Source organism: Phyllostomus discolor, chromosome 8, assembly GCF_004126475.2.
Source record: "Phyllostomus discolor isolate MPI-MPIP mPhyDis1 chromosome 8, mPhyDis1.pri.v3, whole genome shotgun sequence".
Classification (NCBI taxonomy): domain Eukaryota; kingdom Metazoa; phylum Chordata; class Mammalia; order Chiroptera; family Phyllostomidae; genus Phyllostomus; species Phyllostomus discolor.
Genome location: NC_040910.2, coordinates 20,858,877 through 20,870,867, shown reverse-complemented (window position 1 = coordinate 20,870,867; position 11,991 = coordinate 20,858,877). Strand labels below are relative to the sequence as shown.

The following is an 11,991-nucleotide window of genomic DNA, read 5'->3' as shown; positions in this document are numbered from 1 at the left end:
AATACCAGATGGTGAAGACTGGATCCTGATAGTGCTCTTGGGAACTCTGATCCCAAAGTCTGGCCAAGGACCAGGGCAGTGGTTCTCCACGGTGCAGAGTGAGATTTTGAATCTTCAAATGCTCAGTGCCAGTTTATGAGCTACTGGAGGCTGTGAGTACCTCTCTGTTCTTAAAAGCTCCATGCCTAACTCATTGGTCACCAGAAGAAAAGAAGAAAACATGACTTTGTTGGAACAGAGACTAGTTTAATTGATAAGTCTTTTTGGAAGTCTTCTGTGACAGCCCTTACATAAATAAATAGAGTTTTCAAAGTGGACAGTCATACATAAGCTTTTAGTTTGCCTCATCATTTTTCTACAACAAGGACAGAAAATTCCTCTTCCTAGCTTGAAACTTCTCACAATCAAGTGGAACTGAAATTCCACACTGACTGTCCACAATGACCCTCTGGGCTACTGCTTGGTGAACAACATGAACAAGGAGCACAAAGGAAAATGGTGTGCTAACTTTAATGTTACTTATCCTAAATAGGGTTTCCAAAAAGTCACACTCACAGCCTTTTGACAGTTTTAGAGGGATATAATATATGAAAGAAAATTCCAATGACATAATATAAAAAATGTTGTTACACATGGAAGAATAAAAATCTATGTTTTGGGGGCTATTGCTGTGGGAAGTAGGGCCTGATCTTCATAGACATCTTCTTCATAGAATACCAGGACCCCTTCCAGTTCATCCAGACCACTCCGTCATCTGTGCCGTGTTTGGCCATGTCCCAGCTGTACTGTCCACCCCAGTAGTATCTGCCATTTGGATTGGCTGCGTGACATCTATTATACCACCATCCACCGCCATCTTCCTTAGAGCACTGTTTCCTGGGGTCTGCGTTTACCCTGAAAGGAAATATGTTTGGGGTTATTACAACTGCAGTGCTGTCCAGTTAATTCAATGCAAAGAGGATGTTATGTGTTGTACCCCTTCCCTCTGGTTCTGTAAATAAAGTCACCCCAATATACCAAAGACCTTCTCTGCCCTTGAGCAAAGAAAGGAGAGAACTGGGCCTATGTGGCAAATTCATTTATATTTGTTACTTTATATTGAAATGATAGCTTTCCTATCCCTTAGTATTAGAGTACTCTGAAAAACAAAATGAAGCTTTCAAATATGTATATTTCAATATAGAGATACGGAAATTTTTCTGAACACTCACTACTCAGAAGGTAAGGGTGTTCTGATAATTAAAGTTCTGTCTTTTAGAGTTGCATGCCTTTGAATAAGTTACTTAATCTCTCTAAACTTCATCTGTCAAGTGAGAACATAAGGGCAACCTTATCAGAATGATGCAGAAAGAGCTTACGTCAATGGCTGACACGCAGTGACTGCCCAGGAAAGGAGAGTTATTAACCCCAGCAGCCACCATGAGTGATCCCCAGGAACAGCATCAGTGGGGGCTTTGGCAGCAGGAGGGCAGAACACAACACATACCAGCCGTCATTGTCTCTGTCGTAGGTGCTGAAGAACATGCCGTTGTGAATGGTCATGGTTCGGTTTTCTCCCACGAGCTGAGAAGCTCCTTCCATGAGGGCATTGCCAGCCGTGCCCTTGTACTTGTTCACCGAGAGCTGGTACTTGTCCGCCTCGTTCTGCATGGTGAATCCTCCGTAGCGCGCTTTCACCTTGCCCCCTTGCCAGTCCTCCATTTCGATCAGAAGTTCGGTGGGGCCCATCTTGGTAAGCTGACTAATTTTATCATTCCCAAGCCAATACTCACCTAAAAAAATAAATAAATAAAATCTCACCAAAAATAAAAACTTTAGAAACTAAAAAATGCCTTTCTTCTATTCTCTTTCACATTCTTTTCATAAATTCTTCCGAACCTCCTAAACTCCTAAAACACACTCCCAGCACTATGTGTTTCTTCAATGGAAAGAAACCCACTTTTGATCATTTCATTTTGCACTCTCCGTGGTTACCTGGGAGGCCACAGTACTTTTTCCCATCTTCATTGGTTGCGATATTGCCAAAGCCTTGTTTATATGGGTCCCATTTCCTGCCAAAGTCAACGCTGCCATCTTGACGGTTCTGAACTACAGTCCATCCTTGGGGGCAAAGAAAGAAAAAAGCAACAGCACGTATTAAACAATAACAAGTAATGTCACTTTGAAGGAGATGTCTGAATGCTTTGTCTATTTAACTTCTATTTATGCCCCTCTATGCTTAGTGCTCCACTATAAACACAACAAGGAAATAAATATGAGAAGAAAACTCTTAAAATCTTTAAAAACTGTAAGTGCTTTATCTCACCCTGAATTGTGAACCAGAAATATTTTATAACTTTTAAAATATCAGATTGAGCCCTGGCTGGTGTAGCTCAGAGGATTGAGTGTGGGCTGTGAACCAAAGGATCACTGGTTCGATTCCCAGTCAGGGCACGTGCCTGAGTTGTGGGCCAGGTCCCCAGTGGGGGCCACGTGAGAGGCAACCACATACTGATGTTTCTCTCCCTCTCTTTCTCTCTTCCTTCCCCTCTCTCTAAAAATAAATAAATAAAATCTTAAAAAAATAAAATATCAGATCGATTTCCAAATCGAGTAGCCCATTGTTAGTTATGTTAAAGCTAAGACTTATTTTCTAATACTTTGTGGTATCGAAATAATCACAGAATAACAGGCCGACGACTATCAGCTTACCTCCACCTTCCGTGTTCATGTCACAGTACACTCTGTACGGTTTGACAGACCCGTGAGGCTGAACGAGATACAGTTCAGACGTTTCCCCTCCGTTCCTGACAATTTCCTCACACTCTGCAGCCATAAGGAAACATATCACATTCAGGAGCTACAACTGTTTACTTGGTCTTTAGCCATCCATTTTATAAGATTACATAGGTTCCCAAGGAATGTTTTGTTTCAGACATCTGAGGACACAGCAGAGAAATGGAATCTTTTTCCAAAAGAATCCAAGTCAGTTTTGACTCATGTCTGCTAAGGGAATGAAAACCCCCTCCCCTGGGCTATCTGCCAGGTATAAACGGCTAGAACATGTGGGATGAAGAAACTTCTGCGTCTCCTCACTCCTCTGCCATGTGTTCGGGCAAGGACGCACAGCGCCACGAGGGGCTACGCCGCCGTTACACTGCATCCTGCTCACCCAAAGCAGGCAAACACACTAGGCTCCATCAGAACACAGCACGCTGGGAATGTGCTGCAATGTCATTAGGATCCGTGGGAGAGAATCCCCTGGACTTTTTTGTTGTTGTTGTTACCTTAGTTTTAGAGAGCGTGCGCTCCTCTGAAAGTCTCCAAAAATATGTTTATTAACTAGTTACCTTTGCCAGACACCACAGGAATATTGCAGCTGACAGTGCAGGGGGTGCGGCAGTAGTCCATCTGGACGGACACGTCGGATTCCAGTTTCTGGATTTTGCTTCGCAGGTTTTCCAGGATTGAACGGAGCACACGAAGGCTAGTCGGGATGTTACTAGTCAGGGTCTCCTCTATATATAATCGGTAGTTTTCCAGGTCTGAGGTGTACTCATTTACGACATTTTCATTTTCTGGAAAAATGAAATTATGTAGAAATAGTTAGCATTTTTCTCCTGATAAAAAAAATTAAAAGTAATCAACCACACAATTGCGATTCGGATTTTCTGAGAATGAACAAAAGGGCGCTGAGCCACCATCAGGCAGTCATGCTATGAAGTTGACCTTGACCCCATGGCATATGTACATTAACATATATTCTAGCTACTGTCCCAGTAATTTATCTGAGGAGCGAAAAATGGTGCTTACAGATAAATACGATAGGTTGTTTATATCTTTGATGAGGCAAAAAAGAAAGTATTTAGACCTTCCATCTTAGAAGTTCAACATCTTATGGAGTGGATGCACTAGATTTATTTATTCGTCTCACATAAGTATAGCAGAGCCTTCAGATTTACAGAAGAGATGTCATGATTCCTTTGAAAAACATCCAAATTTGGGCATCCTGATCACTGAGATGTCAACGCCAGACTCACTCACCAGCTGATTTCTAACCGGCAAGCCCATCATACCCAATTCAGATCTTAAGATTCAAACGTTAGGCATCATTATTTGCAATACAATTGAGTATATCCTGGACCACCCTCTTATATTCAAAACCTCAAGTGTTAAATATATAAATGCTAACTTTTTTACTCTGTGAATATTGTCTTTTGAGTGACAGGTTTCTTAGAGACTGAAAATGAGGACTCGGAAAAATTTTCCATAGGAAACGATCCTTGCTGACGCCACACTGGGAATGCGTTGCATAGTGTGCTTCTCTGACAAGCTGCTGGTGAAGGCGGTGGCGTGAGGACTCCAGGCTGACCCGGCCCAACTGGAAGCCTACGGATGCCGTTTAACCTGATCCAGAAATGTTATTCTTCTCGAAATCGTGAGTTCCCACGGCAGTCTAACAGTCCCTACTGTCCAACAGAATCAAATAGAAAACATAAGCATATCTACCTCTTACTTGCTTCTGCCAGTTTTTCCACATGTCTCTCAGCACATTCATATACTGAAAGGTGGTGTGGGAGGTCTGGGAAATGGACTCTATATTATTATTTAACTCATTCACGCTGTTTCTGATCGGTCTTTCTTGTTTTACCAACGTTTCTTGCAACTCACATCCTGTAGGACACAACACTCCCTGCAGACAACGAAAATATCGGGTGTCAGATGAAGAATTTGGATGGTGTGTATTTGTGAAAATTGCACGTAGTGAAAATTCCGTGATCGATAGCCAATACAAAAACTTGTCATTTGCTTTTCTCTCCTTGAGCCCAGAAATTCTAGAGCCATCACTGTATTCTTATGAAGCTTAAAAATAGGTCTTACTATAAAATAAGTGTAAATATAAATGTAGTAAATAAACATTTCTCACCCAAACAAATGAAATGGGCAAAATACAAAGGTAAAAGACAACACGCATGTGTCTTTAATTGTACTCTTGGGCCCAGACCAGAGAAAACTACAAAGAAATCTTCAACCAAAGACCCAACATATTTATGTTTTGTAAGTATTTCCAAAATAAACAAAATAAAAACAGCAGCGACGTGGGTCAGTGCCACAGGAGGAAGCCGTGATGAAGGCAAAGGCTTTCTCTGCATGGGCCACCCACCGCGCCAGCAACCCTCAGTGCACCCACCAGGTCTGGGTCAGCGTGAAGGCAGCCCCCAGCATCGGGGGCTTTTCTCTCCACTTTCTTTTTGCTGGCAGCTACTTTGGCCGGTCGAGCTCGATAGCCGCCTCCGCTGATGGGGGGTGGGGCAGGTCTCAGGATGGGAGCCTCTTCCCTCTTCTTGTCGAGTGGTCGGTGACCACGGGCATCCTGACCCTGGGCGTCCGAATGGATCTTCAGAGAACCAGGCAGAAACAAAATGTATTGTGTTATAGAAGACTTGAGATGTAACTATTCCAACGTCCTCATTTTATAATTTACATTATCACACGACTGATGATTTGCTTAGGGCCCATCAACTAACTGCCCAGTTGTTTGTAAATCAATAGGTTGCTCAGGTCTTTTTAGTTACAGCAGAAAGGAAAATTGTGCAAAAAGCTATTGTATCTCATGTAGTTTTTAAATTCTCAAGCCACTTGGATTACTAGATTTCTATCGTCATTGTTCATTATTTCCCCATGTTTAGTTTTTATGAATTGGTGATTAATTTGGATAACTCCTACATAATTATATCCTAAAGTAGTACAAATTAATTCATAATAGGACAACCCTTGACTCCAACATGTCTGAAAAGAAATAAGGCACTCTGGAGCTACACTGCCTGGCTTGGCTCTATCACGTACTAGCTTATAAAACCTTGGGCAAGTTGTTTTATCTGTACCCATTTCCTTATCTGTAAAATAAGGATACTAATAGTATCAGCCACTTAGGATGATTGTAAGATTTAAATAACTTATTGCACACGATATCCTCAGAAGAGTACCTGGCACATAGTAAGTGTTCGTTATTATTTTCACTGCAATTGCACATAACAGGCACAATAGTTTAAGTGACCTTTTCCACTGCTAATCTGCAATTTTTGCTCCTATTTTCTATCAGCAAAACTACTTGATAAACATTTCTAATGAAATTTCCTATGTGATTTCTTTATCAAACATCATGATTTTCATATTTAAAATAATCTTGAAGGTATGTCTACTGCAATTAAAATTATTTGCTAACATAAAAGGTATTACATTAAAAGATGATGAAGTGGAAAATATGCAACATAATGTAAAAGGGTTGACTTGGATTAACTGCATTATCATATGGTTTTTGTCAATAATTATACCTTTTCAGGCTTAATAACAAATTAAGGAAGGACTAGATTTGAAGCAGAGACTAAGCTTTCTAGTTATTTTGTGAGACTGAAAGTCATTCAATTACTGTCTTTTACTTGTTAAGTTATAATATTTAACATTTAGTTGGAGGGTGCTAGGCTTTAAACCCAGGCAGGCTGGTTCCTGATTCCCCTGCTTAACTGCTGGATTTAAACTATAGTATCTGTTACGTGTGATGGCAGTAAAAATAATTATGTGTGAAGATGTGAGGGAAATATACATATTTTATTTCGAAGATGTGGTTTCTCTGTCACAGCTGGTCTGTTCTAACAGGAATTTTATAAATGTAATTCACCTGGATATTACAAGTCAATTCATAAAAAAAGGAACAATGCTTTCTTTTTATTTCAGAGCATAGAAGTAGCATTGATAATCTAGCTTTACAAGAGACAAAGAAATAAAAAGTATTTTAAAAATTATATAGGCATTTAGGTTTATGAAGGCCACTTATTAAAATAACTAAAACTAGAAAATCCATTTTGAAGCCTAAGCTAGAAAACTGTCTCTGTAGGGATTAGTTTGTGGGCAAGAACATTAAAGTGCTCAGCCACGCACTTCACAAACGTTTACACACTCTCGACAACTTTCTTACCCCATGCAATTGACCAGACAAGGATATTTTTGTATGTATAGTTTTATAATTAGATCACTTCGAGTCCCTTCAAATTCAACAAATGATTAAAAATGAAGGACATCATTTAAAATTATTGTGTACTTTATTTTAGTGTCACAATGCCATGTTATATACAAGATATTTGATCATGATTCATTTGATATTAAAATTAAAATGCTTTAAATTTTCATTTCCCTAAATGCATTTCTGTACTTTTGATATCTCCAAACCCATAGGAATAAATCAGCAAAGATAGTACCTGAGGAAAAACTGTTCTACATATGAATGGATTAAACTGGGCTATATGTTTTATAATCATTACTAATAATGGTAAATACAACCTACGTTTTAAATTTTCTAATTTGAAAAAACAACATTGCATTTTCTATCACTGCACTTGATCTATTCTGGTTTTAGACTGAGTTTATAATTTTCATTCATAAATAGCCAATAATTTCAGCAACTATATATGATCCTCCTTCCCCCGGCACAACCTATCTACCACAGCATTTTTCTTGTAAAATACGGCTCTTTTGTTGTTCTATAGTCTGCCAAATTTTCAGGTTTTTGTTCCCACAATTTAATAGTGTTGCTAGAATCACACAAAGTTCATAGTAGTCAGGATAACACCAAATAAGAATAAACATCTTACCTTAGGTGTAAGGTCATCTTCATCCTGGGAAAAGGAAAGTGATAAACCAGAAAACAAAAATTTGTTACTTTGTTTTATATAAGAAATACTATGTAAGATTGTTTAAATAAAATAGGTTCCTGAGATTGACAATTCCATTTCATAATTAAAATCAAGATGAAAATTTCATCAAAATAAATATTCTACATAATTACAATTGTTATATTTACATGAATAGTATTAGTAATAATATAGTAATAATTTTTTAAGTCACCTCATTTTCATAGTCTGAAGTGGACTGAACTACAAAAACACACAATAGCAGCAGGAATAGATGTTTCATGATTTAAAGTTTTTGGAAGTTCCAAGAAACTGTCCTTTGCTGGTGAACTTAACTGAGAGCACTTCAATCTTATATATACCTGAATCCCCGGTTAGGCATGACTTTAAATGGTTAGCTTCCTTGGTTAATGTTTAATTTTTTGGTTCACTTCTTGGCTGAACCATTTTATCACTTAGGCAACATCTTCCCAGCAAGACTTATTTACCTGTCGTTCGACTGTTCTCTGTTGGCCGCGTTAGAAACGCCAAAGTTCTTCGATTGAGTTCACTGGACAACGTGATGGGAAATTAGGACATTCCTAAAAGAGATGTGCACTCCATTTCCTGTAAATCAATGTGCATGCTATCTAAACTTACAAAGAATGGGTGAGGAAAAAATACTTTTAACCCAAGCACAAAAATATTGGACTATCTCACAAGGCACCCACTAACTCTGTGAGCTCACTAAAGGTATAGCATAAACGCTTATGTTTTGTAATTCAGTTTTAAAATAAGCCATTAAAATTAGGCATAATGCTATATCACTATGTATTTATTAATTGGCATTAATCAGAACCACAAAACTACAGTTTACCCATTGTGCAATGATGGACAAACATCAAAAAGAATTGTCTCTTCTTTTTTACTCTGACCACATGTTGTTCTTTCTTAATATAAGCTAAAATTTTCAACTAATTTTAAGTAGTATCAAAATAATTAGTAGATCACAGATTCCTGGATCAAAATCATTATTATAGTGATTGGATACATATTTCACATTTTATTCTTAAACCACATATATTTTCTATTTTATATTAGATTGTATTGTTTAGAAAAACAATGTTATCTTTTTTAAAAAAATAATTTTATTGTTGTTCTATTACAGTTGTCTGCATTTTCTCCCCACCACTCGTCCCAACCCCAGCCAAACCCACCTCCCTCCCTTGCTTCCACCCTCCCCCTTGGTTTTGTCCATGTGTCCATTATTGTAGTTCCTGAAAGCCCTTCTCCCCACTGTCCCCTCCCCCGCCCTGGCTATTGTTAAATTGTTCTTAATTTGAATGACTCTGGTTATATTTTGTTTGCTTTCTTCTTTTGCATTATGCTAACTGAAATAACCCAGGTGGTGAGGGACAAATACCACATGATCTCACCTTTAACTGGAACATAATCAACACAATCAATAATAAAAAACAATGTTATCTTAACACTAGTGAGGCCTTCACACATCGATTTTAAATAGATGCTCAGAAACTGACTGTGGCCCCCGTCTCTTTTCATCATTTCCTAGAAGCCACCAAACCCGTCTCACCTTCTCACTTGTGAGCTGCGATCGCCATGAGCAACTCCTCTGGGAATCACTAGGTAACCAAAATCAACACCATGGATCCCTGCGGCCATGCTGCTTCGCAGTATTTTCTGGGTATTTTTGTGTAGAACATGAAACATTCTCAGTAAATTTTTAAAGGGTTTTATTAAAAAGAGATCAGGTTTGGGTCAGGAGAGTATGTTTAAACAATGCTCTGAAGTGGGCTCTTGATGACGGTATGAGACCCACTAAATGTCTTTTTGTCTCGGTAACATAGGTGGCCTTCCCAAACTCTTTTCACTCAGGTTTATAGAAGCAAAGCATTATATTTAAATTAAGTAAAACAACTGATTGGATTTTTCTGTATTTGTGTACCATTCATTAGGAAGTAAATTGTGTACTTTAAGATTAGTGTAGTTTTCAGTTTTCTTAGAATATACAATCGGACTGAAAAAATAAATGTGTGCATTAATTAAAATAAGATGCAAGAAGACTTCCCTTCAAAATGTAACTGAGAAAGAGTTTATTTTGATAATCTAAGCGGGCTTTTATTTTAATGATGTCAGATTCTGATTTAAATCAGCAGTGCTGATTTAAGAAAGATTGACTATTATATATCAATTTTACCTCAATAAAAACAAATAAAATAAAAAGACTGTAAAGAAGACTAAAACGTGTGTTTTTCCTTTGAGGTGATATTACCATACTATTACTTCATCCTCAAGCACTGACATTTCATCAACTAGCAAGAGCCATTATTTAACTTATAGAAGTTTAATTTTTAAAGTTCCTCAAGCATATTACACAATCTTGCACAACATTAAAGTGGAAACTCCTTTACATTCCCACTTTGCCATTCTGGCCATCATCAGTAGGAAGGTGGAAGAAAACTGTTAGGATGTACGTTCTGTAAGAGCAGAGCCTTAACATTCATCCTGCAGGTAGGTTCTTGACAGCCTCCTCTGTGGCAGGTAGTGTGCTAGGGGCTGGAGATACGTTGGTGAGCAAGACAGGCGTGGTAGGCATTCAATAAAAACCCGTGGAGTGAATGAGTGCACTAGCCTTCTTTGAAACATACCCCAGAGGCCAAACTCTGGTAATCATTTATCTGATTTAATTCTTGAAACCACTGTCATGCAGATGATGAAACAGAGGCTAGGAGAAGATGAGTCAACTACCCAAGGCAAACAAGTAGTAAGTACTTGTACCAGGACTTGACCCAGGTCTCTCTGATCTCACAGTCCATGCCCTGTGTCCCTTACACCACATTGCCCAACAAAACACAAACATCATAAAGAATTCACTGGTACCTTTTTGCTTTGCTTGTTGTAGTTGTTTTGGCTAGCCCATTGTCCTGAGGTGACAGTGTCTCACATTGGCACACTCAGTCCTAGCCTTTATTTTCACCTACAGTTTTACTTTCTTATAAGGGCATGGGTGTGAATATTCATGTCAGTGTGAGCAGCATGCCTGATGCAGTGATAATGAGTTTCTTTAACTCTAGTCCTAGTTAGATATGTTTTTCTGTAGTTATAGACAGCTTCACGAACACACCAAACTGCCTAATATTATAAAGTACACTGCCATGTTTTCAAAGAGAAAGAATATATTTGCAGACATTTTGCTTACTAAATTACTTAAGTCCTTTGAAAATGTTGATGCCATTGGTGGAGGAGGAAGGGAGTGCTGTGTTCAGTTATGATTTCAGGTCAATAGAGCAGTGTTCTTCATATTCCCTGCTCCCATTACATAAGTCAAGGGCAGTAAATCAGTGACAGTAAATCATGTGTCCTGTCCAGCAGCTGTCTGGCGTAAGGGGCAGCTTTGCCAGCACTGCTGGTCGATGTGCTTGCTGTGATACTTTTACAGTTCATGTCAGGCCCAGTTGGTAAAGCACAAGGCAATTTGTGTTCATCATACAAAGCACCTACTTTGTGGCAAGATAGTGTGCTAGGGGCTAAGGATACTTTGGTAACCAGGAAAGACAGCACCCTGTACTCCTGAAGTTTTGTGTCTAGATGGTGAAGGGCACCAGAGTTTTGTCACCCTCCATCTGCCTCTTGGGATGATTTTAAGCTGATTATTAAGAAACAAAAGACTTAGAAAAGGCATTTGACCCTTCCCCTTTTCTGCCCAAAATATTCAAATGGAAAGACCTGCTGCAAGAAGAAAACCCTTAGCTTAATTTGAATGAGGTGTGGTAGATAAGAAGACACTAAGCAGGGACCCGGTTGCTAGGTCACCCTTGTCCCATTGAAGCTAAAATTTGCCTGCCATGTGTGTTCTCCACTCCTTCCTCAGTTACCTGTAGATCTTCCATCTTTATTTTTGAAATCTTAAGAGCCCTTTTCTTCCTTTGTCCAAAATGATACATACACCCAATTTTGCCTCACTGTCTGGGAATTTTCACCCTTATGTATTACAACTGATTTCCATACAGTATCTGTCTCTGTTAATTTATAAGCCTAGCTAAGAGAATTTAGAAGGCAGGAGGAAAAATATTATCTTTTTTTTTTAGCTCTTCCAAGAGGAAGGCAGAAAACGAAAAGTACTTATAAGGTGTATTGCGCCTAAGACAGGGAAAGGTGAGGCTTTGGAAACAATAACTTAAGGCCCTAACCTCCTGCGGAGGGAAAAGGTCCTTAAAAGGCAAAAGCTTTTAGACTGGAAACTTATTTGTTTGAATGACAGTATGGTTTATATCATACATCTGACACATGGAAGGCGTTTGATAGATATCTATTGAACAAGATT

At 38.7% G+C, this 11,991-nt stretch overlaps 1 protein-coding gene across 1 annotated transcript; it reads right to left on the bottom strand.

The window, feature by feature from the left end:
• Positions 1 to 229: 229 nt before the first annotated feature.
• Positions 230 to 8,025, bottom strand: FGB (fibrinogen beta chain). Its single transcript, XM_036031924.1, has 10 exons — positions 7,882 to 8,025; positions 7,629 to 7,652; positions 6,936 to 6,938; positions 5,171 to 5,359; positions 4,489 to 4,672; positions 3,330 to 3,557; positions 2,692 to 2,805; positions 1,975 to 2,100; positions 1,487 to 1,772; positions 230 to 894 (listed from the first exon to the last, which is right to left on the bottom strand). The coding sequence occupies exons 1-10, from the start codon at positions 7,948 to 7,950 to the stop codon at positions 663 to 665; spliced, it is 1,455 nt and encodes a 484-aa protein (XP_035887817.1). The 5' UTR covers positions 7,951 to 8,025; the 3' UTR covers positions 230 to 662.
• Positions 8,026 to 11,991: the final 3,966 nt, after the last annotated feature.